Source organism: Azolla caroliniana, unplaced genomic scaffold (genome assembly GCF_043228905.1).
Source record: "Azolla caroliniana isolate FFs.n. ecotype wild unplaced genomic scaffold, voAzoCaro1.0.p SCAF_18, whole genome shotgun sequence".
Classification (NCBI taxonomy): domain Eukaryota; kingdom Viridiplantae; phylum Streptophyta; class Polypodiopsida; order Salviniales; family Salviniaceae; genus Azolla; species Azolla caroliniana.
In genome coordinates, this window is record NW_028230453.1 from 7,503,877 (window position 1) to 7,529,317 (window position 25,441).

Below are 25,441 nucleotides of genomic sequence, written 5' to 3' on the forward strand. Positions count from 1 at the left end.
ACATTTCCATACATTTTTCTTAAAATTCGAAGAAATGAAAACTAAAAATGACCTCAAACACTCAAATAATATGAGAAGATAACCATGGAATATCCACCCATCATAGTTTATTGGTAACGCCCAATTATTGAGGCTCGAGAAAAGGCGATGGACTAACATATAAGTGCTTAAATAGCACAATTTCATAAAAATGGACTAAGGGTACTTTATGAAATAACAAAATGTTAGGGGAATCATGAATATTTCGGAGTTTCATTCCCCCCTAACACGATACTCTTTAAACACAATATCATAAAAAGAGTCGGTTGGCGTTCTAAGATGACTTTGCTTTATTTGAAAAAAGAAACACACCATTAGCTCAACTTCCCATGATAATAATAAAATGAAACAAAATGTCCTTGGAGACAACTTTAAATGCACAATGAATATACTTAGCAATTTAGATATGGTTACATACATTAAAAGACGCAAGTATTCCACATGTCTAATAGATTGTTTTTGTGTGAATTTTTAATAGACATTATTGGTATAGGTTGGCTTGTTGACCTTGGTAGGCCAAAAGAATGTAATGATTTCAAGTAGACTTCATGGTTACCTAAAGAAACAATCAAATTTAATAAAGTAGTTCACATAGGGATACACTTCTTACATTTCAAACTCATGTTGGGCATCAAAGAAATGTAAGGACTACACACAATATTATTTATGTTTACATAATTCTGAGCACCTATAAGAGTTTTGACAATGCATGTTGAAATCATATGATAGCTTAATTAGGCATCAAATACAAAGCATCGTGCATTGCAATGAGAAATATTTATTGTAAATTGAGTGTGGATTAAATTCCTTGCTACCTACGCTTGCATGTATATTAACTAATGTTTATGATATATCGTGGTGATAACAACACACTAAAAAAGTTCCTTTATTTAGGGGGGGGGGGGGATGAGATGGAATTGTGTACATGAAGTGAAGTGTACACAATTGATGAAGGGCAATAAGTAATGAAGTGGACCATAGGCTTGAGGAGTTGTCGTAATGGCATGGAGAACTCATTCAAAGCTAACCCTTAATTCTTGTTTCTTCATTTTTATTATTTTCCTTGCTTCCAATGTGTTTTGTTTCTACTTGGGCTTCTCTTGGCAGTCTAGTGGTGGTCTCCATGCAATCACCTCATTGGGCTTCTCTTGGCAGTCTAGTGGTGGTCTCCATGCAATCACCTCATTGGGCTCTAGCTCAACTTCTCCATCCATTTATGACCATTTTGATGTTACCAATTTGCTTTCCCACCTCAACCTCACAGAGATGGAGCTTCAACTAACACGATTCGAGGTTTCCCAACTTCGACAAGATCTTAAAGCCGCACTGGAGCTCACTCGTGATTTGTTTGCAAATGGTAAATTGTTCCAAATGTTGAGTTCCCCATCAACATCAAATGCAAGCCATAAGACACCAGAGGAGAACAATTCCACAAATGTAATCACCTTGCGCAACGCACAAATGATGAGTGAAGAATTGCACGAGTACATCGGGGAGAAGAAATTGCCATTAGGATGGAGCTTCAAATTGGCAAGTTCGACAATGGTGTCACCAGTAGGTCACTCATGTGAGCTTGTGATAAAAGACCTACTCAAATACATGGATTATAAGGTTGGTGGCCCTTGCAATGATGACCAAAGACTTGCCCAATCCCTCATGCTTCATGGATGTGAGCCATTGCCAAGACGACGATGTTTTGCAAAGGCTCCTAAAGCATTCAGGGAGCCATATCCAATGCCGGAGAGCATGTGGAAAATGCCCGATGACGAGAGCATATTGTGGACACCTTATACATGCAAGAGCTTCAAGTGCTTGATCGAGCGGAAGAACAAAGGTGTGTTCGAGGATTGCATTGATTGTTTTGAGCTAGATGGGTTTGAAAATTCAAGGTGGATAACTCGAAGTACGGGGGATACTGACCTCGAGTACTCGATCGAAGAGGTGTTGGAGATAAAGAAGGGGACGATCCGGATTGGACTAGACCTAGGAGGAGGGACTGCAACCTTTGCGGTGCGAATGATGGAGCATAATGTCACCATTATCACAAGCTCCATCAATCTAAATGGACCTTTCAACAACTTCATCGCGCTTCGAGGGGTCGTGCCATTATACCTTAGCATTGCACAACGCCTACCGTTCTTTGACAACACTCTCGATATCATCCATTCGATGCATGTGCTTAGTCATTGGATCCCAACCATCACACTTGAGTTCATTCTCTTTGACATTGATCGAGTGCTCCGTCCGGGTGGCATCTTCTGGCTCGATCGCTTCTTCTGCATCGAGCCTCAGCTCGAGGAAATCTATCTCCCCTTATTTAACAAGCTCGGCTACAAGAAACTCAAATGGGCTATCGGCCCAAAGCTTGACCGCGATGTGCGTCTCCACGAGGTCTATCTTTCTGCTGTTTTAGAGAAGCCATTGTCACGGAAATGATGTTTTTTGTGATGATTGTTTTGCTTGGCGGATCGCCCAAGGGAATTCCGATGTATATTATTTGTGCTTTTCACTAAAATGCATGTCCATGAAAGTCCATGGCATGATTTCTGATACTGGTAAATATCACCTCCTATAAATGTTTTGTTGTTGTGAAACTCCAATATTATTGCTTCTTTTCTGAGAATGATTTGAAATGTTTGTTATGAGGCACTGATTTTGGTTAAGAATGATTTTTTTATGTGGTGGAAATGCTTGTTCCTTGTAGTATGGTTTAGAAATTACTCTCTTTAATGCAAAAATATGTAGTGGCAGAAAACAATACAATGAATTAATTGGGATAATTTGAAGCAGAGAAACTATGAAGACAGGAGGTTGTGAGGATAAACATCTTATAAAAACAGAGAAAAATGGAATGCAACTAGAATTAGTTAAGGACTCCTAAAGAGAGAACAAAGGGAGCTTGCAAAAGTAGTTAAATAATGTGAGCTTGGATAAGGTTCACATTCTATGCTTAATTGAGCTTTCATGATCCAAAAGGAAGGCATCATAATGCACATAAGTAATCATGAAATTTTATGCAGAGCTTGATCATCTTATGGAATTGGGTTTAAACTTGGAGATAACCAACCCTTTTTTTGAGAGTATTATCTTATGAAAAGAGGCTGACTAATTATGAGGTGTTGTGGAATTGTATGGAACAACTAGTGGAGGAATTTCTCCATGGCAACATGTTGTGGCGTTGAGGGGGGTGCCTATGGAAAATGTACATAAAACTCTATGGATGGTAGGCATTACTATGCCTTGTCTTGTTGAATTAACAAAAACTCTATGCCCTCACTAATGTGTTGAATTAGAGATGTATGTAATTAATGCCTTGTTGTCGTTAATTCGTTCGAGGGATGAAGAATTAATGCCTTGTTGTCGTTAATTCATTCAAGGGATGAAGAATTAAAGGAATCATTGTGAAAGAAGATATATCACTACATGTTGAATACGATGGAATTGGTGCTATGGGCTTTGGCATGGCATCAACATTACTTGGTGATATGGACGTTGGTAGGGCAACAATATTACTTAGGGAGAAGTTCATTGATTGTGGAGTTCATGTTTACGAACCAAGTTTGGTAAGATACGAGAATTTTGGAGGATTCATTCGAATTCTGGTGCTGAAGCTGAAAAGAAAATAACAAATCGTGTAAATTAAAGAAACTAAAAATGCAAGGAAATTCTGAAGGGACGTGAGATGCATGTTGAGATTGAAAGAAAGGGGTTGTTTGGATGAAACATTATTCTTGGATACCGAATATGAATAAGATTGGCTTGAAAAAAAAAAAAATTTATCTTTATCTAGAAAGATTGGCTACGGTCAGTTAACATGGCTACACAATATTCATTGTAATGTTGGATTATCTTGTATCTTGCCTTAGGCCATTATAATTTTCATACTAATGGAGGATAGTTTTTAAAAATAAAAAATAAAAATTTATTGGACTTACCAAGTTTTCATGTCAAATGTGTTGCAAGAGTTTTGAGATCGTAAACAACTATCGACAAGCATGTGTCCACAAAACGAGGCAAGGACTTCATGACAATAATGATTTTTGTGATCATTATAGACAATGATTTGTTGAGACGAACCCTCCAAAAAATGACGCCATTGTTGAAAAGAATCCACCATGGCAAGAAGCTCTTTGTCTACACAAATTTTTCATAAATTACATATACAACTAAAGAGACCTCTCACTATGTTGAATTGAAACAAGTGGTTTCCACCTAAAGATTGCAAAAAAATGTTTGCTTAAGGTTCGTAATAACACATATTTATGATAATGCATATGACAAAGTGAATTGGGTGTTTATGAGAATTGTAATGAGGGTAATGGCTTCAAAGAGAGAATGTCTAGTCTAGTTGATAAATTGGGGAATGCGTTAATATCACACATATATTCTTAATATTTGCATCACCCAACCCATCCCATGTCATCAATAATCTAGAGGATGCCCGTTGAGTCCAATACTTTTTCCAATTGTAACTCATTCCATTCTAACAACGTTAAATAATATGGCAAGGGTCGGGGAAGGAGTTAATATCACACATATTTCTTAATATTTGCGTCACCCAACCTGTCCCATATAATCACTAATCTAGAGGATGCTCGTTGAGTCCAATACTTTTTGCAATTGTGACTCATTCCATTCTAACAACGTTAAATAATATGGCAAGGACTGGGGAAGGACTTAATATCACACATATTTCTTAATATTTGTGTCGCCCAACCCATCCCATGTCATCAATAATCTAGATAGAGGATGCTCGTTGAGTCCAATATTGTTTGCAATTGTGACTCATTCCATTCTAACAGTGTTAAATTATATGATGAAATTAAAGGTGAGATAGATGTTGTGGTGTTACAATGCCTCGAATTTATCTCCTATTGGAAGACGGGCCCTTTTCTCACACTACAAAATGCAAGACCCATGTGGTGCTTGTTCCCACCACAATTACATAATTAGGTTATTGAGTGGTGGAGTGTTGATACTATCCTTTAGGGATGGGGTCCCATGGAAGAGTGCAACATACCAAACGAAGCTTAACGGTAGGTCAACATTCATGTAACTATTGTTTATAACTAATGAATGGATATTTTCATGGAAATAATAATAATAATAATATGGCAAGGGAATGGGTGTAAGTTGGACTTTAATTTACCTTGGTAGAGCCTTATGTAGCTTAAGCGTTAGCGGATGACCATATAATGTTTTTGGATGATAAACACATAACATTGATAAGCCCCGGAAGTGTAAAAAAAATTTGCTATTGCTTGAGGATTGAGAATTAATGGGAATTTTTTTGGTGTGTTACCCAGACCCGGACAGTCAGTTTTACCGAACAAGTGGGAAAGCGTCGAAAACGGAGTCAGTTCGGATCGACTGTTCGGATCAATGACTCAGCAGTGAACAAAGAGAACTAAGTTAGTTAGATAATTTTGTAATTCTTGATAGTAAGTAGGAATAGTTCTTGATGAGAAAAGACCTTCGGTATACCTATAAAAGGGAACCGAAGGCATTGTAAGAAAGGTCGTTTATTTAGTAATATAAGTTTAAGTTAGGAATATCATGTACGGATTCTGTGTTCTTTCTATTGTCTATGTTGTTAAGTGCAAGCTTCCTAATTTATAACTAAGTAACGATCACGGTAATTATCGGCATGTGCTGATTCTTCCTCTATCCATTCTTCATGTACTACCTGTCGGTGTCTTCGCGGTGCTTGTACTATCGGTGGTCTTCTTGACTGAACAGGAGTTTCCGATTCTTGAATCGGAAACAATACCGATAGCCAACGACCAAAAATTTGCTTCATTGGTTTTCCTGTTTTTACCCCTTGTAGCTGCTCTCTCAGAGCTTCCCCCGACAATAGTGGCCAGTTGAAATCCTCCTTTTCGTATGCGGCTATGATAAACCCAGCCCTTTTTTTCGGCATACAATAAAAACGGGGACTGACAAATCCCACCTCTAGTAAAAATCTAGCCACTTCATGGAAAAACTCATCCCGACCTCCATAAGTCTGATATGCTTTTGCCGAGGGTGAGTATTCCCCGAAATACGATTGGAGTGCTTCTGATGAAGGTTTTTTAACTGCCTCAAAGCCTCCTCTTGGCATCTGTAATGCATTTCGTATTTTCTTTGTGGTGACCTTGGTGATGTCTAATTGTTGTACCAATTCTTCCGCCTGCGGATGAGGTTCCGCTTCTGCTACTTTGATGAAACCTTGTAAGTTTCTCTCATAAAGCCACAGTCGCAGTTCTTCAGACACAGGAATCGGCATGACTTCTGTGTTTGCTTGTTCTGAATCACTTGACGATGACGGTTGGAGATCTGCACAGCTTCTGTAGCGATGAAAATCAGAAAAATAGAGTTTGGGCGAGCTAGGGCACGAAGGCTCAGAATGTTTCGAGATCTGCACTCGTTTCTGTTGCTTTGGCGACACAGAAGATACAGAAATATGCTTTAAAGATATTAACTTATGCATTATGACTAAAGAATAGTAATTGCTATTAATGTAGGAATTAATTAGTATTAATCATGCAATTCCTCTTTCTATTTATAGTCGATTCAGACTGTTATGGCAAGATTCTATTTCTTCATTTGACAAGAACTATTGAGTGAGTTAGTTAGTTTTTTTTTTTTTTTTTTTTTTTTTACTCTTCCGTTTGAATAAACGGGTTTACCGGCATATCTCCCAAATACGGTTTAAGCCGGAATCCATTTACCCATTTCGGTAAAACCTCTCCGGTTAATGATCCCAGTTGATACGTACCATTTTTACTATTAATTATCCATACTGGACCTGTCCATCTATACCGGAGTTTCCCAGGCATAAGTCCCATTTTCGTCTGGAAAACCAATACCGGTTTCCCAATTTCGAATTGCTCTTCCGATTTCCTTCGATGTCGATTTACGAATGCCTTGATTTGTCTCTGCTTGTGTTCTAGTGCTGACATTGATTGAATCCGTTCTTCTTCTAATACTAATAAAGCCTCTTTGCGTATCTGCTCCGATTCTATTTCATTTAACTTATTCGTCGCTTGGATACGAAGTGTCGGAATTTGGAATTCGATCGGCATAACGGCTTCAAGTCCGAATGCCATTCGGAAAGGTGTTGATTTAATGGATGTTTTGTACGAAGTACGATATGCCCATAATGCACTATTTAACTTTTGATCCCAATCAGTACGATTTTCATTCACTATCTTCTTTAAAATTGTTTGAATTGTTTTATTTGTCGATTCTGCCAATCCATTAGCTTGGGGATAGTAAGGCGTACTTTTCTTATGAACTACGGCATAATAATTAGTTAATTCGTGAATTAACTTGTTAATAAAATGAGTGCCTTGATCGCTTACCAATTCTATTGGGCAACCGAATCGACACCATATATTTTCATACAGGAATTTTGCTGTGGATGCTGCTGTATTGTCTCTGAGAGCTTTTGCTTCAACCCATTTTGTGCAATAGTCAGTCGCAATTATGATATATCGATTACCGGTTCTTGCAGCTGCTGGTTTGAATGGGCCAACAAAATCTAAGCCCCATTTCTGAAATGGCTCAAGAGGTAAAACCGGTTGAAAAGGCATTCGATCCTTTTCGGTCGGTTGCCCCATTCTTTGACACAAATCGCATTTCTTACAGTATTCGATAGCATCTTTCATCACCGTTGGCCACCATAACCCGCTATTCCATATTTTTCTGGCTGTTGCTTCTCCTGCGTAATGACCGCCAGCAATTCCACAATGTGACTCTGTTAATATGGCTAATTTTTCAAATTTCCGTACTGCCCTTCGCCATATTCCATCCGCTCCTTTATGATACAACATGTCATTAAATAAACAAAAATTTCGACTTCGTACTGCAATTCTTTTTCTTTCATCTGTCGACATGTGTTCGGCCGGAATTCCTGTTGATAGAAATATCGTCATTTCGGAAATCCATTCATCCTCTTTTTCCTCATTCATTTCTTGTGCTTTTACTGCCTCAACCCGAAATAATTGAGTATCTGGAAAATCATCTTTAACACCAACCGCTTCTTCTCCAGATTCAAGCCGACTGAGATAGTCAGCAATCGCGTGCTGTGCTCCTGGTCGATGTATAATGTCGAATTCAAACTCTTGAAGCAATAACGTCCATCTGGCTAACTTGCCTGTCAATTCTTGTTTGGAAACTAGATACAGTAGAGCCGAATGATCCACATGAAATGTAAATTTCTTACCCAAAAGGTAATGTCGAAATTTGTTCACACTATATATCATTCCCAAAGCTTCTCTTTCGGTTGTTGAATAGTTTCTTTCGGCCGACGAAAGTTTCCTACTGGCATAGTATACCGGCCTATACCAGTTTGGTTCGGATAATTGCATTAAAGCACTGCCTATGGCAATGTCCGACGCATCGACGAAAACATGAAATGGTTTGTTCCAGTCCGGTGGTTGAACTACCGGAACCTTTGTCAGCATCTTCTTGAGACATTCGTATGCATCTTGTTCTATACTTGTCCATATAAAAGGAACTTTGTGTACTGCTGTGTGTAACGGAATAGCAATGTCTGCTAGATATCTCATCATTCAACTGTGCCACCGAATTTGACCCAAAAATCTACTTAGAGCTTTAGCATTTGTTGGTGGTGTCGCCTCAATAATTGCTTTAACTTTGTCTGGGTCCACTGCAATCCCTTCTTGACTGACAATATGCCCAAGTAACGTACCACTCATTACTCCGAATGCGCATTTGGCTGGATTTAAGCTAAGACGCCCTTTTCGACATTTTTCTAAACATAGCCGTAAATGCTCAAAATGATCAGCTTTCCGACTATATACCGCAAAATCATCTAAAAACACCTGCATGAAAGCTGGAATATATTCCCCGAATATTTCCTGTATTACCCGTTGAAATGTAGCTAGAGCTGTTTTTAAACCGAACATCATTACTACTGCCACAAAGACACCCCATTCTGTGACAAAAGCTGTCTTTTCCTGATCTTCCGGATTCATCCGTACTTGGTTGTACCCACTGAACCCATCCAAGAAACTATAAATTTCATGTCCAGGTACTGCATCTAATATCCCATCTGTGAATGGCAACGGAAACGCATCCGTAATTGTCGCTGCATTCAATTTTCTGTAATCCACACATACGCGAATTTTCCCATTCTTTTTCGGGACTACTACTATCGGACTCAACCATGTTGATTTTTTGACGGGTCGAATAAATCCTACTTTTAAGAGTTTATCGATTTCTTCTTTTACTTTGATAGCATAATTCGGATTCAACTTGTACCTGCGTTGTTGTACTGGCTTTGCATCTTTATGCAAATTGATTTGATGTTGACAAAAAGCGGGATCCAGACCTTTCATATCGTCAAATGACCATGCAAAAACATCTTTATATTGTAATAGTAATGTTGTTAATGTCCGTTTGTCATTTTCCGCCAAATCTCTAGCAATCAAGACTGTTTTTCTTTCACCATCCTCTACTCCTGCCAAATCGATCTCCTCCAATGCTGAGGCTTGCACTCTCTGCGATACCTTCATTTCCTTATCTGTAGCTTCTTGTTGCATTCGTATTTCTTTCATTGTTTGCTCATCTATTAGCACTTCTTCGTGTGAGTCTACATATGGTGTTAATGCTTGCAAAATATCTACCTCAAATAGAGGGATGATTTTCTGATTATCATTGAAATACTGACTTTCTTCTTCCTCGTCCAATCCTTCCATCATATTAACTGCTTCTGCATGTACAGGTAAACTCTGTTTGCTTGTTGTCACTTTGTTGTGCGTCGGAATCCTAACCTTAGTCTTTCCTTTCCTAAATGTTAGCACATTTTGTTTCCAATTTTGTTTGATATTAGCTGTCTTTAACCATGGTCTCCCCAATAACAAGGGGTATGCTCCCTGCGTTTCTAACTGCAAAATTACTACCGAAATCTGAAAACTGTGTCCCCCGATTATTACATCCAGTTGTCAAAGCAAACCAATCGGTCGTACCGTACTTGTATCTGCCATTCGTAACCAAAATGGACATGCTTCCCATTCCATGATTCCTAGTTTTTCACATGTAGCTTTGTTAATCACATTAACTCCCGAGCCTCCATCTATAATCACATTTCCGATTTCTTGCCCGTAAAGTATTACCTTAATCGACGGATTCTGTTCATCCATGATCGAAGGGTTATTACTTGGCTGATTGTAGTGTACTGCTATTTGTTCGGAACCTTTATATGCAATTAATGCTGCCACTTTTTCTGTAAACCTTGGTACTAACTTAAGTAAGCCCGTAAGTGGCAATGACACTTGGCAATCAGCCAACAGTTTCCAAGTTTCTTCCTGTTCCTTATTCCCCAATGACTGTTGTACAGCGATGTTCTGGTCAATATTATTGTCTTGTAACATTCGATTCACATTACTTTGATTTGCTTCGTCAACCCATTCTTTTGCCGCCTTCCGAACTTCTTCCTGAATTTCCCACTCTGATTGTTTGCTTTTGCTGCGTGTCGTTACTTGCTGAACTTCCGGTATTACCATATTAACTGCTGGACCCTTTCCTTTAACCGGACATTGATTAGCATAATGGCCTAGTTGTCGACAAATATAACAAGTGGGTACAAATGTTCCACCGGTCTCTCCATGTGCAAATTGGCCGTTACTAAATTGCTGCTCTTCATTACCACTCGGGTTTTGTTGGTATTGACGTGTAGCTTTTGGTTTGTAAAATCTCTTATTTTTATACCGATTCTGCCTAAATTGTTCGGTATTATCATTTGGCTGTGCTACATTTTGTGTTATCCCGAACTCCTGATTTGGCAGAAAATTATTCTGTTGAAACATTTGATTATTTTGTGGAACGGTTTGAGTATTATGTTGAAAGGTCATATTACCCGGTTGAAATGCCGGATTTGGTTGAAATGCAGAATTCGGTTGCACATTCGGACAGTTCTGTTGAAACCCTTGAAATGGTGGGTTACCTTGTTGGAAACTTTGATTATTTTGTTGAAAATATTGATTCGGATTCTGTACGAATGGTGGGTTGGATTGAGCAAATCCTGGTTGAAATGCTTGAGTCACTTGAGTGGGTTGCATATTTTGTTGTGAAAAGATCTTATTTGGCTGTAGAACCGGATTTTGTTGTACATTTTGCTAATTTTGTGAAAAATTATTATTTTGATAACCATTGAACAGATTAGTGTTATTTTGGTAACCATTGTCAGTAAAAATTTGTCGTACTGACGCCGTAGTTTTATTAAGCAGATTATATTCACATTGTTCTACTGAATGTAATTTTGAATGACATATTGTACAATGTGTTCTTAACGTACATTCAATTGCCGAATGCCCCGTATTTAAACAAGTGGTGCATTGAACTGCTTGTCGAAATTGTAACTCCTCTATTGTTGGTAATGTACGGTGTAATGCCGACATGTCCATACTCTGAACATTGACCGGTGGTCGACCCATTTCTATTGCTTTATCAATTACTTGTTCGATAGTCTGATTTCGAAAATCGAACACTTTCAATGTCGTCCTTAATGGTTCTTTTACAGCTTCTAGAAAGACTTCTTTTAATTCATTATCCGGAATCGGCCTTGAAATCTGAAGCTGTAAGTTCTGAAATCGTATCACAAATTGAGATACTGTTTCATTTTTTTCTTGATATAACGCATAAAATTGCGCAATCAAATCCTTCTGCGGAATTTGTTGATGAAATAATTGTAAAAATTTACTAGTTAACACTTCAAAGGATGGAAATCCTTGAAGACCGTTCTACGCAAACCAATTGGCGGAATATCCGTCTAATGATAAGACGAACTCAGCGATTTTTGACTTATCTTCGGCATCTGCCGACAATCGCTGAGCTCCATGGTTAATCTCCCATGTCGTTAAGAAATCCCTAACATGTGCTTCCGCATCTGTTCCTTCCCGGAACTTAGAATAAGTATAAGGCATATCGTCCCAAATGTCGTAAAAACGATACCTCTTCCGTCTGTTTTTCGTCTGAAGGTAATTGATCGGATAAGTCAGGAAGTTTCGACCACTTTGTGCTTGATTCCGGCTGTTCTTGCGCAATGAACGCTTCCTGCACTGCCTTCGTAACTGACCTTGTACGAGGGCGCTTACAACTGACCGGTGTCTCCTCTTCATATGACATCCATTCGATTTGTTCTCTGCTTAATTGCAGATGTAACCGGGCGTGCCAAATTTCTTCTGTGTTAATCGGCTAATTACTAACTACTACCGATACAGAAGAGTGAACGTCGCTACTCAACGTTCTAACAAGGAATTGTGTTTTACGAACGGAATTATACTATATTAATCGGTAATTACCGTGATCGTTACTTAGTTATAAATTAGGAAGCTTGCACTTAACAACATAGACAATAGAAAGAACACAGAATCCGTACATGATATTCCTAACTTAAACTTATATTACTAAATAAACGACCTTTCTTACAATGCCTTCGGTTCCCTTTTATAGGTATACCGAAGGTCTTTTCTCATCAAGAACTATTCCTACTTACTATCAAGAATTACAAAATTATCTAACTAACTTAGTTCTCTTTGTTCACTGCTGAGTCATTGATCCGAACAGTCGATCCGAACCGACTCCGTTTTCGACGCTTTCCCACTTGTTCAGTAAAACTGACTGTCCGGGTCCGGGTAACATGGTGCAAATCTAATGTATGGAGAGGAACCTTCAAAATCTAGGTTGGGCAACTAGGCCTACTCCATTTGTCAACACTTGGCATACCCCATTAGTGTCAAGGAAATGAGCACCCAACCATTTTTTGTTAAGAGTAAGGAATTCCTAACTTAGGCAATTAGTGCAAGAGAGCATTGAAGGACCAAGAGGCAAATGTTACCTCAACCTCGAGAGGAGATGATACATTGATATTGCGACTTAGTTCACACACATTATGATATGAGACAGTTCTCTGTGCACAAGTGATGAGAGTTTACTATGCAAACATTGCCCAAAACAAGTTCAAGAGTTTGAGTATCACACATTGATACAATGCTCTTCCTTTCATCACATTCGATTATGCTTTCCACACATTGTAAACCAAACTTAAACCCCACACAAATTTCTCAAGCACAATCATAATGTGCATTCTTGACTGCAACATGCATTGGTAAAATTCTTGAACATCAAGTCGCTACTCACTTTTACGTGAAATGTAATATTTTTGCTTGTCTAGTGGTGGTGTTCGAATTTTATCGCCCATCATCCATGTCTCTTTTGTGCCCTTCCGATTTTGGCCTTTTTCTTTTTCCAAAATGGCGTTGGTATGCAGGCCACTTGTCAAAGACTAATTGATTATGGAACTCTACTTCTTGAGTATGAAAAAAACAACACGTTTTCAAGCCCATATCTCATGAGGTGTATGAAATGCATGTGTGGATATGAAGCTCTCATTAGGCCCAAAAATCCTTGTCAAGCCCATCCTTCCTAAAATCCACACCTAAAATTTGAAAACAGACTTAACACAATGATGGTTTTCTATTCTAGAGAGAGTAAACTAAGAAACTTCAAAACCAACGGTTGGCCAAGTTGCCCAATTGAAAAATCTCTCAAATGTGCTCTAAACTAATATTCATGGCAAGCAATAAGTTGGTGTTTTGCATGAGAATGTTGCTAATGGGTGTCCGCATCCAATTTGTGATGGGGAGAGAATGTTTTGTTGGGATATAGAATTATGGGAAAAGAGATCTCAAATGTGAGTGGTGGGAAGTAAGTGATCTTCTATTATTTAGTAACCACCAACTTGCTACCTACCATGTTGTTTCACAAGTTGAGTCACTTCGTATGCCCTTGTTGTGCTTGGGGGTTTCTCAAGGTCATATGCAAAACCAAAAGATGCAATTGAAAAATTAAACATTTTGGAGTAGTCCCTAGGCATGTGCCCATCCAAGTATTAAGAACCCATACAATATTTTTAGGAGTCCAAAGATGCAATTAAAAAATAAATCTTTTCAAGTAGACCCTAGGCATGTGCCCATCCAAGTATTAAGAACCCATACAATATTTTTAGGAGTCCAAAGATGCAATTAAAAAATAAATCTTTTCAAGTAGACCCTAGGCATGTGCCTGTCCGCGTACTAGGAATCGATACAATATTATTAGGAGGCCAAATATGTATTATCTATGGTGAGTATCACCTTGCATTTGTCCCATGTGGGCATTCACTTGTAAGATCCCATATATATATATATATATCTTCTTTCTTGGATGAGATTTTGTCTACAAGGGAAGGCATATCCTTAGATATATGTCCCGTCTATGGTGAGTGTCACCTTCTCCCACATGGGCTTTCGCATATGTCCAAATGAACATTCACCAGTGAACTCCCTAATACAATAAAACTTGGTTTTTCGATTGAGATTTAGTGTACGGGGAAGGACATATCCTTGGAAATATGCCTCTCTTTGTCCATTCATAGGCTTTGGTGGTTTGCAACACAGCATCAAAGTCATAAATTTGAGAGAAGCCAACTTCAGAATTGCCAGTGGAGGGCTAGGATTTGTTTCACAGGTCACAATAGGTCTCCCGTGGACGTTAAAAAGATATCTAGCTATCTATCTATCCATCCATCCATCCATCCATCTATGTATATCTATCTATCTATCTATCTATTCATTGACCTAGTGTGAAACCAACCTCATGCTTTAGGAGAGTATAAATAGACTTGAACAGAGAGAGAGAGAGAGAGCGAGAGACTCTCCGAAGCAGAGTTCGTACGAAGGCAAGCCACTGCGGTGCAGGTAAGCCATCTTAAGCCATCTTTTCTCAAAGAGAGAGAGAGAGAGAGAGAGAGAGAGAGACATTGAAGGAAAAGAAAAAGGAAAAGATGACATATCCTTAATTGAAGAACAAATACATACCTTTGAATGGAGGATGAAGATGATGAAGACTAACAAAGAAGAAGAAGAAGAAGAAAGTCCACCCTTTTGCGTAGAACGAAAAATCCAAGGATGAGAACATGAGTAAAGCTTGAATAGACATAGTTTGATGACGAAAAGAATAAAAAGAAGAAGAAGAAAGAGTAGAAAGAGTAGAAAGGAGTAAGAAATCTCTTTCTTGAGAAAGAGTAGAAAGGAGAAAGAGATTCACGAATTGTTTTTGCTGGAGATAGAGAAGAAGGAGCAAGACAGAAGATGAAGCAATCAAATGCCTTTGAGGGAATGAAATGGAATAAAATCGAAAGACAATAATCATAGTATGGTCTTTGATGAATGAAACAACCAACATGCTCCTCCTTCACATGGAAAAACTAGAAAAATAAATAATGGATCTTTAATTCTTGTACTTTTGCTGTTTCTTGTTTGTCTGGTTCTCAAATTTGAAGGATTGTCTAGTGAAAAATGCCTATTCTACCATGTATTGGGTGCCGTGAGGTGGTATATTCAACGTCTACATATGCATTAATATACTTGTAGACGTTTTGGTATTCCACAAAGATAAGGGTTTCCACATGTTTGTTTCCATGTTAGAGACTTTACATGATAATCTAATACAACATGTCATATTGTTGTTGAGCTACACATAAGATATTTAATGAACATATTGGCTCTTTATGAGAGCTATATTTGATGAATGTGAACACCTTCTGGTCATATTAGGATAAAAGCATACCCAATCGAGCATTCCTTTTTGATATTTTTTTAACAAATTCAAAAATTCATTCCCAAGTGTTGATGGTCATTTTTTATGACCAAATTTTTATAATCAAATATATCACTTATAGGTAAGAGGTTAAAGAATGGTTGAATGGAGGAAAGGCGGGACAACAAGCTGTATGTTGGGAACCTAGATCATCGGGTTACAGAGTGAGTATTTTTTGTGATGAAAATATACCAACTTGTGGACTGGTTTAACAATCAAGCCTTTCGAAATTATAGTATTTATTTGTTCAAGAAATGATTGACATCTGGTATGTGTCGTTATTCTTGTAAAGAAATATTATTGCTATGGGAATAACTCCGAATAGCTTCAAATTCTTCTTTATTTTCCTACTGCCCTGAGTTTTCATTACTTCCCTAAATACCTACATAAACCCTGGAAGAGAAGAAACGAGGATGAACTGTCCATAAAATTTCTCAGGAACACAGGTATAATTGAGGAAACAAGGACAAACGAGCCCTACAGTTTTGCTCAAATAGCACATATCTTACAGGGATTGATTAATGATATTTCGAGAAATAAATAAAGCTGGATGCATTTGGGAAATAAGGAAAAGCTCTCACAGTTTTTCAGAGTTTTTCTGATTATTATTCGTGACAATTTTGAGTGAATCTAAAGTAAGAAAAGGATATTTGTACTGCTGTATCATAATGTGAAAGAGTGGTGGCCAGTCCTTGTAGGTGTAGATCTTAATGTAATCTTGCCCTAAATACTCCATTGACACAGTCTCTGGTATGGAGATTGCTTATTATATTCAAGAGGTATCAAAATGTGAATCTTAACCAATCTTAGCTGAAGTATCAACATCAAATATATGGAATTAAAATTAGGCCTTTGTATTGGGATCTATATAGTTATAAAAATGGCCTTTTGGTAATGAAATGAACAAATTAAAATGCTCACAAACAAGGAGGTAGAGTGGTCCTATGAGCAAACATAGCAATCTCAATGCATTTTCATGTGCTTTTTAATCTGATTTAGTTTTATTTGTTATTTCCTGGTGTATTTTTCTCAAGCACATTTATTTCTCTCTTTATGCCCCTAAATCTCTTCATGCCTTTTCCGCATCATCTATGGAGTTATCTTTTTTGTTTACCTTGCCATGCGTTGTAATGTAGGTACTACATCATTAAACTATTTTCACAATTTGGCAAGATTCTTTCCGAAGAATATATGTGGCATACACATGGGCCCAAACGAGGGGAGCCACGTGGTTTTGCTTTCGTAGAGTTCCATAAAAGAGAGGTTAGAACAACTTACCCTTTGCAATGGACATTGCATTTTCCCTTTTTTTAAGTCACTTCTTCTTCCAAGGTCAGAACATGTCCTTTGCTTTTTGCTCTTTTGAATTTAGGAAGCTGAGAAGGCTAAGCAAAGCATGGATGGTAAGCTTGCATTTGGAAGACCATTAGTAGTTCGTTTTGTTGATGAGAAGGAATCTGACATCAGGACACCTCATCCTGTAAAAGTTTCATCAGGCAAATCTTTTCCGACTTCACTCCCTTCCCAAACCACAAGAAATGCAAAGATCATTGCCATAAAAAACAAACTAAAAGCTATGGAGCAAGAAGATAACCAAGAGAATGAAAGAGTAAAGTCAAAGCGTATGAAGATGGGGGATTGATATAATGACTCTGGCAATGGGTTGGACTGACATTGGGTTTGATGAGTTTGCATTTTATTAATACTATGATTCTTCACATAAACAAAATTGAACTCAAATGCCCTTAACAATTGTAGAATATCAACCAGAAGCTTTCTGAGTGACAAAGTCAGGTAAATCTGTGTCCAATTTCCTCAAGATGTGTAACTAATTTTGCAGTTTTTGACTCTTATGTATATCTTCAAATATTTTATATACACAATTTAAGTTGTGAATAGTTCAATGCTTATACATCAAATCCATAGGCTTGTCAATCTTGTTAGAACCTGTAGTAGTATTCTTTCTTAGTGCCCATGTATCATACAAATCTCCCAAATTGAGAGCATTGAACACATACCCATGTTCAATTTGAAAATCATTTTCTCATCTACACATTCATTTGATGATGTATTGCAACAAAATAAATAATTATTAGTGACACGATATTTTATCTTAGATTGGTTCAAGAATGTACTAATCTGTTAACTAAACCTGGTTTATTAAGATTATGTGTATTTGAATAAACCATTCTATTGGCATGATACAATCATTGCATGGTTACTCATTTTCAAAAATTCTGATTCATGCTGCTTATGACTCGACCTTACATGCATTTAATTTTTTTAATGACTGTTCTTTTGCACATTTGTGATATGCATATATGTACCTCTCATCTTAGAGTAATGAAAATGCAAAGACATCTCATGTTTGGTTTCCTAACGTAGCATACTAACCCTATGGGTATGGTATACTTACGTTTGCGTAGATATTCATGCTAATTAAAAGGTATGATGTTCAAATATGGAGCTTTCTTATTGAACACCAATACATTTGTTGGTCTCACTCTTTACTTGTACTTATTGTTGCATTTGAAAATTGTTTAGTTTTCAAAAATATTTCTTTATCTTCTATAACATTTTGATGCAACATGTGTTGAAACAAAATGAGATTTTTTCTCCTTTCATTGTAAGCTTTTAGCAACATATTTTAGCAACATAGTGAGTTTTCTTAGATTGATTAGAATTATAGGAATCTGTATTTCAACACCACATCATTTGTGTGTACTTAGGTTGTTGAATGAGAAAGCTCAACATGGGCCGAATCAGCTGAAGAAGCTGGAAGTTGGACTGAAGGAAGGCCGATTGGCTAGGCCAGATTGGCATGCAGCCGGTAGGTTGTTAGGACCAATACTCCTATTAGTAATAGGAATATTTTTGGAGTCAGTATCAGAGCTTAGTTAATGAGCATTCAAGTACTTGTTAGTATTTGTCAGCCCTCTCCCAGGGCTTGTATAAAAAGTGCTCTCTAAGCATAATTGTATACACTTGAGTCATTTTGTAATAGAAGTTTTGATTGTTTGCTCACTCGGTCTCTTTCTCTCCCTTACTCTGTGTATTCCTAACTATCTTTTGTTGTCCGTTGCGGGTTGAGCACATCATATATGCTCAAGAGTGTCTAGCTCCTTTTCTAACTCTACTCCTCAACCATGCTCTCATGGAAGGTTTTCCATCACAATTGACCATGAACATTGGTCGAGAGTGCCTAGCTCCTTTTCTAACTCTACTCCTCAACCATGCTATCATGGAGGGTTTTCCATCACAATTGACTATGAACATTGTAGACCCTATACCCCATTGACCCAAATAGATATAGGACCATTATAATTTATCATATTCTCACCAAACTATACGGTGCATTCATATCCTCCATGTTATTGCATCTTCCCCTTTACAATGTTAAGGTGGAAAAACAAGCTAAATGGGCAAACAAAAAACACCCCCAAACACGTTTAGCAAGGTAAGAGAATGTCCCTGGTGGTCAAGTAGGAGTTGAAGGAGCTCATTTGGCGATCGTCGCGAGGTTGTCCTCGTAGAGGACACTTGGCCTTTGAATGACAATTACTAACGTTGTCCACTTCGATTAGTGTAGGAGCTCATCATGGTTAGCCAAGGTTGTTGCAGTCGTCCATGTCTATTGTTAAACAACCAAGGGTTGTACCAAAGTAAGGGTGTGTTGGTGGTGGTTGGTTGCGAATCAACCAAGGTCAATTATAGATTGTTGGCTCTTTGCCGCTAAGACGTGTGTGTGTGTGTGTGTGTGTGTGTGTGTTGGACTTCATTAAGGATAGATAGTTGAAAGTGGAAAAAGAATTATATAGAGACTTAACACCACAAATTTATGTGAAGTCTACACATAAGCAAAGGGTAAACTAGAGATCTGCATAATAATAGTAAACTATACGTTTGCATATAAAACAAAATGTATCAGAGCGAGGTTTCGATCCTCGGACCTGTGGGTTATGGGCCCACCACGCTTCCGCTGCGCCACTCTGATCTTGATTGAAACGAAGCTTATTAGATTTCTATAATTACTGCTATTTTTCTGTGCATTTTGAAACCCCATTCTCTATACTCTTTTTAAGTCTTGAATCGTGCTTGGTATGCTAAGAAGGGATTCAGGTATCAAACAGAAACAGACCTTCGACAGAGATATTCTCTGTGATCGTGAAGATTGATCTGATCTGTAGCGTGTGCTACTTACTTGAGGATTTGGAGCTAAAATAGATAGGACATAAAACATTGATTGCTTCTCACACTCTCTCTCTCCCTCCATGATCATCTTGACTACTCCAGAGTTTTGTGCCAAGAATTGAACTCCAAACCCCATCATGTTCTTTTTTCTTTCTTTGGTTGTTGGTAAGAATTGAACCATCTCTTCTTCTTAAGAAAGGTGGGGGACATGCCCTAGCATGCATGGTTTCGAACATGTCATTACATATTTTACATAGAAAAAATGCATCCACCAAGGTGCTCATTGTAAATTCTTAATCAAGTGAAATTATTCAAAGGAAATAGACTAATTCTTGGGAAGGCAATCTCAAACATTTACCAACTTTTTGTTTGGGAAAGAAAATATTTCATAAGGCAAGAAGAATGTGAGAACTATGGCAGGGCCAACATCACAACCATACATGTGTATGATGTCTTTGAAGATTATCTATAAAGTATGGGTAGGAACTACTACAATATTGATCGTTTGGAGGTTAATAAATGTCATGTTAGTAGTGTCTTAAGTCACTAAGCCATGAAAACTATTTGCAGACAAATGTCAAGAGATTTCACCATTACCTCTACAAGAAAGGTAGTTATATTACAAGTTCTAACTACATGGTGAGAAAGTCATGTACAAGAAGAACCTTTTGATTGGTGACGTAACGCGAACCATAACCCATAAGTCATTACAAATGTTTGTTGGGTCCATGAATCACATGGACATTTTCTTAACTGACACTGTACTTAAGCAATTACAAATTATCCAGCCTAATTTGCTTCTTCTTTTTTGACATGTGTTTGTGAAGTTTTTGTTCTAAACCTACCTGTAGCCTATATATATTATCTTTGATGAGGTGACCATCGAGACTTTCTACAAGGGATCAAGGGAAGCTCTATATGAAAGTTTCAAATGACCAAACCTTAGGTAGTTGCGTTAAAATGTCAAGAGGTTATGTATAATCATGTGAGAGGGAACTAAAATGTACGATTGCGAAAGTCTTTTGCATGTGCGAAATATGGAGGATGACGTCCATCCATGTCTAGGACACTACATTCAAACACAAGCCATGCTTCTACAAGCATGTCACTCGATTTGTCCGCCTACGTCTCCATTTCACCAAATTCCTCAAGAATTCCAAGACCTGCCATGTTGCATAAGTCAAGATTAAGACACTAACCGTAATAGTTTTCTTTTTCTTTTTTTTGGGCAATTTCACAGTGGCTACTTTTTTGAAAATTTGAAGTACCTCTGTCGGATCACGAAGTGAACACATAGCATTGGTTTCTTTTGCTGTATTCGAGACCAATATACCAAGGCCACGATTGCTCCTGGTAATGACCTATATATATATATATATATATAATATGATGCAATAAACATTAGATTTTGGTTTTGGAATGGGAGTCTTTAATCACATATTTAGCCTCTACAAAACCTTGAATGCATCTTCGTCCGTTCGATCATCCCCAATATAGATCGGAAAGACATCACTTCGGTTTCCGAGTCCTTAAAAAAGGTAAGCAAGAACACATTTTTTTAAGGTAAATTTTTTGAGGAATGAACTGCTAATCATCCTGAGAAGATATTAGGCATTTGTAATATTTGCTTACCAAGAGCTCGAAGCAAGTAATCGAGAGCCTTTCCTTTGTTCCATGCAATCGATGGACGAACTTCCAATATCTACTAAGCACAAAACACAGATATTGTCATTTGATCCATTTGCAAGTGAATTTTGACAGATTAAATTTCCTCACAGAAACATCCAAGCTCTCTTCGATCCTACCTTTCGTCCCTGTGTTAGTCGTAGATTTGGATATGAGTTCAACACGTGTTGGACTTGTTCTGCCAGTGCAAGCCAATTCTGTTGGAAACAACAGGAAACATCTCATTAGAGCATTATATATAATACAAAATTCCCTCTACCCGAAACAATATTAGGCCCATTCTCATGAATACAAAGATGGTTTTGTCAGGAATGGATGTCTTTTGGAAGGTAAATCGATTTGTTTAGAGTGTTAATAAACACGGTTAAAGATGTAATGGAGGTTTCTTTACCTCTTCTTTAACGCATCGGAAATGGACGCTTATACAAAACTTGTTATGCTCAACATTTGCTCCAGGTATTTGTCGAGCACCCTCGTTCAGTAAGTTGAAAACCTATATACAGCAACAATGTGACACCAAGGGTTAATATGTTGTGTGAATGAAATAACAAGATCAAAATGATTGTCACAAGCCAAAGATGGGGCGTTTCCTACTTATAATGCATTAGACTTTGACAACAAAAAATTGTTAGTAAAATTACCTCGTCCATTATTGATGTGAACTCACTAGCTGGTTGGAACAAGACCATTTCATTTCCCTATAGATTCACAACCATTGAATCACTCATTCACTCATTCATTTATTCATTCAGTCAATCAATGGTTAATCATTAGTAGTACCTTCTTATCCTTAGCTTTAGTACCATGTGCTTTGAAACCATTACAACTCTCGGCTGGACCCATAATGTCCATGCCATGACTCCCGGCATAATAGAGCTCTGGCAATTGAACAAAATCATAGACCTATGGATACACATATATTTGAATCCGTTAGTCTCAGTTCTGATTGTATAAGACAACTTACTAGATAATACTAGCCTAAAATCCAAATATAAAGGTATATATATTGAAATTTTTGATAAATAATGTATTGATCATTATTACCATTACCTTTTCTCTACTTCTCCCTGTAATGATAGATGTTGGGAATAGTGTCGCTGCATCCTTCACCATGGCTCGCATCTGTTTTTGAATAAATCAGTAACCAAAAACACATGATTGTTAACTTAATTAACAGAAATATATATATATATATATAAATCAAGGAATCATGGTTCATTTCTCAAACATATAACATATGTATGATGGTATCCTTTTCTTCATGATGTATACAAAACAAAAGAACAAATGGAAAAGAAAGGACACCTCAGCTGACATAAACGCTCGTTCAGGATCTTTGACAATGGGAGACAGAGTCCCATCATAGTCTAAGAAGATGGCAATTTTTTTCCCTGCAGCAGCATTAATGATTTCGTCGAACTTGTCAAGAGCCGATGGATATTTTAACTACAAAAGAAAGATAAAGCAGAATTATTAAGAGCTGAAACTTGATGAGACCATGAGAAAAGAAAAAACAACTAGTGTTTCTTATTTGTATCAAAATCACAGGATAAGTGACAGACAGACAGATAAGAAACCAACCATCCATGCTCTGTATTCTATCTCGGCGGCATCACTATCAGATTTGTCAAGGGGTTCGGCTTTCCTATCATGTCTCATCATTCTGGGAGGGGACAAATCCCTCATGGCCTTAAGCCAATCATGAGCAATATTATTGTAACCATTCTCACTACTATTCCATGATGAGCTCACATTAGTGGTAGTATAAGTACCGCCAATGTGTGTGCATCGGATCATCGACACGGCAGCAGCAACTATGGGAATCTCTGTAATGTTTGAGCTAGGTTTTGGAGGTTGTACGAGGGCCATGGGAAGTAATGTGGCCTTGAAATGGAAGGAGGTTTTTGATAATATGCTAGGGAACTGTTGTGGGCAAATTACCTCACAAAAAGGGACAAGAGTAAAATACTAAGGGGATTTAAGTATGGAGGCCTGAAGTTCTAAGTATTATAGGAAAGCTAAGTCTACATAAATGTCTCTCTCTTTATATATACATGCATACATGTGTGTGTGTGGAGAACCCATACCCAGTTAAGGTAAGAACAGAGGGCCATGGAAATCAACATTATTTCTGACAAAGGAAATCTTCTGGGTATGGGAAAAAGGGAATGGGCAAATTCAAAACCTCATTCCAATGTTCATGGGCACTTCATTCTTTGTCAGAAGCAAAAAAATAAAAATAAAAATAAAAATGAAAGGCAGCAGGTTTGACGAAGCAATGCTTTTCAAAGAGCATGTGTGTGAAAAACCCCAAAAAAAAAAGACCAAAAGAAAGAAAAAAAACAGAGTTACCTTTTGACCTATCATCATGTGTTGTTTGGTCCTTTAGAGACATGGGCAAATTGGGTCTTATTCTTCTCTTCTCCTTATTCGACAGGAAATTCTGCTTTCCTCTTCATAATGGTGTGAAAATCCATGGAAAGAAGGAAAAGGTGAGTTTAAAAAAAAAAGGAAAGAAGAAAGGAAGTATACAGACCACCAAATCAAAAGGAGAATTTGTTTTCCCATGACGAATGAGATTGATGGGTAAAAGCAGAGGAGGGGAGGCATATACATAATCATTTTTATAGAAACCCAATGTCTGCTCTTTGGGGCATTCAGGATTTTCATTAACGTGTGATCGATCTGTTTTCTGTTCAGAGGAGATGAACTAAACACACAGAAAAAATGGGGATATGGAGGGTATAAATTATATGATGTGGTGTGTGCTTTTTTGAAAAGGAAACATTGGGGATTCCTAAATTCCTATAAAACGATGGATCCTTCCTTGGTCGAGAGATATATAAAACAGGGGAAAACAGGGGACCCATTTTCCCATTGGAAATTTGTGACTAAAAGGAAAGGGGAGAAAATTTTAATCTGATATATGTATGTATGTATGTATGTATGTATCCATGAATGTTTGTATGTATGTATGTATGTATGTATGTATGTATGTATGTATGTATGTATGTATGTATGTATGTATGTATGTATGTATGTATGTTTGTATGCATGCATGTATGTATGTATGAATGCATGCATGCATGTATGTATGTATGTATGTTTGTATGTATGTATGTATGTATGTATGTATGTATGTATGTATGTATATATGTATATATGTATGTTTGTATGCATGCATGTATGTTTGTATGCATGCATGTATGTATGTATGAATGCATGCATGCATGTATGTATGTATGTATGTATGTATGTATGTATGTATGTATGTATGTATGTATGTATGCATGCATGTATATATGTATGTATGGATGTATGGATGGATGGATGTATGCATGGATGAATGCATGTATGCATGCATGTATGTCTGTATGTATGTTTTTTTATTTATTTAAATGAAGATATCCTGTCATTAGTGTAACCATCTTTACAAGATTTTAAATTCTATGTGATCGGTGGGGGAAACAACCATTTCGGAGGTTGAAATTGCCAATAAGGAGTACCATAATTGGCTGTCATGAATGGAGTAGCTTTCCATATAGTGATAAACTCATGCCGTTGAGCAATTTTAGCATCAGTACCTCCAACAATACCATCCCATTGTCCCTTCAAAAGTATGAACTATGTCTAACTAAATATTTGAAACCAATTCAGCCGGTGGTGTTTTAAGTTGATGGAAAATGAGAGAACACCTAACCTTCCAAATGTATGTATGTATGTTGTGTGTGTGTATGTGTGTGTGTATGTGTGTGTGTATGTGTGTGTCTCTGTATGTATGTATGTATGTATGTATGTATGTATAATGTGTGTGCTTTTTTGTCTTGCATTTTGTAGTGTGAGAAAGGGGGCATTTTATAATTTGTGTGCTTGCTTTGTT

General features: G+C 37.5%; 3 protein-coding genes and 1 non-coding gene across 6 annotated transcripts; 2 read left to right on the forward strand and 2 right to left on the reverse strand.

Moving 5' to 3' along the window:
- The first annotated feature begins 813 nt into the window (after positions 1-813).
- On the forward strand, positions 814-2,528 carry LOC147852300 (putative methyltransferase At1g29790). Its single transcript, XM_087333757.1, has 2 exons — positions 814-1,172; positions 1,221-2,528. Exons 1-2 carry the CDS (start codon positions 1,039-1,041, stop codon positions 2,473-2,475), a joined length of 1,389 nt encoding a protein of 462 aa, XP_087189883.1. The 5' UTR covers positions 814-1,038; the 3' UTR covers positions 2,476-2,528.
- Positions 2,529-14,720: 12,192 nt separating this feature from the next.
- LOC147852301 (RNA-binding protein-like RNA recognition motif protein) lies at positions 14,721-17,535 on the forward strand. Of its 2 annotated transcripts, XM_087334484.1 has the most exons (5): positions 14,721-14,783; positions 15,767-15,848; positions 16,821-16,947; positions 17,057-17,087; positions 17,172-17,535. In XM_087334484.1, the coding sequence occupies exons 2-5, from the start codon at positions 15,790-15,792 to the stop codon at positions 17,324-17,326; spliced, it is 372 nt and encodes a 123-aa protein (XP_087190610.1). In that variant the 5' UTR covers positions 14,721-14,783; positions 15,767-15,789; the 3' UTR covers positions 17,327-17,535. The 2 variants fall into 2 exon arrangements, with proteins under 2 accessions (XP_087190610.1, XP_087190609.1); XM_087334483.1 differs by having other exon boundaries at positions 17,057-17,535.
- Positions 17,536-19,606: 2,071 nt separating this feature from the next.
- TRNAM-CAU (transfer RNA methionine (anticodon CAU)) lies at positions 19,607-19,678 on the reverse strand. Its single transcript has one exon. It is a non-coding gene; the product is annotated as a tRNA-Met (tRNA).
- Positions 19,679-20,472: 794 nt separating this feature from the next.
- On the reverse strand, positions 20,473-24,032 carry LOC147852303 (trehalose-phosphate phosphatase B-like). 2 transcript variants are annotated; one of them, XM_087334174.1, is made up of 11 exons: positions 23,914-24,032; positions 22,867-23,007; positions 22,612-22,683; positions 22,342-22,464; positions 22,203-22,259; positions 21,953-22,054; positions 21,681-21,758; positions 21,508-21,577; positions 21,333-21,403; positions 21,144-21,236; positions 20,473-21,038 (listed from the first exon to the last, which is right to left on the reverse strand). In XM_087334174.1, exons 1-11 carry the CDS (start codon positions 23,929-23,931, stop codon positions 20,970-20,972), a joined length of 894 nt encoding a protein of 297 aa, XP_087190300.1. In that variant the 5' UTR covers positions 23,932-24,032; the 3' UTR covers positions 20,473-20,969. The 2 variants fall into 2 exon arrangements, with proteins under 2 accessions (XP_087190300.1, XP_087190299.1); XM_087334173.1 differs by lacking the exon at positions 23,914-24,032 and adding an exon at positions 23,143-23,538.
- Between the last annotated feature and the right edge of the window lie 1,409 nt (positions 24,033-25,441).

What these genes read in the sequence shown, in the direction of transcription:
- LOC147852300 (XM_087333757.1), top strand. Translation starts at nt 1,039, where the DNA reads ATGGCATGGAGAACTCATTCAAAGCTAACCCTTAATTCTTGTTTCTTC. An exon ending in GGTGGTCTCCATGCAATCAC is followed by an intron (nt 1,173 to 1,220) that starts CTCATTGGGCTT and finishes CCATGCAATCAC; the next exon opens with CTCATTGGGCTCTAGCTCAA.
- LOC147852301 (XM_087334483.1), top strand. Translation starts at nt 15,790, where the DNA reads ATGGAGGAAAGGCGGGACAACAAGCTGTATGTTGGGAACCTAGATCAT. An exon ending in CTAGATCATCGGGTTACAGA is followed by an intron (nt 15,849 to 16,820) that starts GTGAGTATTTTT and finishes GTTGTAATGTAG; the next exon opens with GTACTACATCATTAAACTAT. An exon ending in TAGAGTTCCATAAAAGAGAG is followed by an intron (nt 16,948 to 17,056) that starts GTTAGAACAACT and finishes TTTTGAATTTAG; the next exon opens with GAAGCTGAGAAGGCTAAGCA.
- LOC147852303 (XM_087334173.1), bottom strand. Translation starts at nt 23,430, where the DNA reads ATGGCCCTCGTACAACCTCCAAAACCTAGCTCAAACATTACAGAGATT. An exon ending in TAGAATACAGAGCATGGATG is followed by an intron (nt 23,008 to 23,142) that starts GTTGGTTTCTTA and finishes TTTCTTTTGTAG; the next exon opens with TTAAAATATCCATCGGCTCT. An exon ending in TCACATCAATAATGGACGAG is followed by an intron (nt 22,055 to 22,202) that starts GTAATTTTACTA and finishes TGCTGTATATAG; the next exon opens with GTTTTCAACTTACTGAACGA.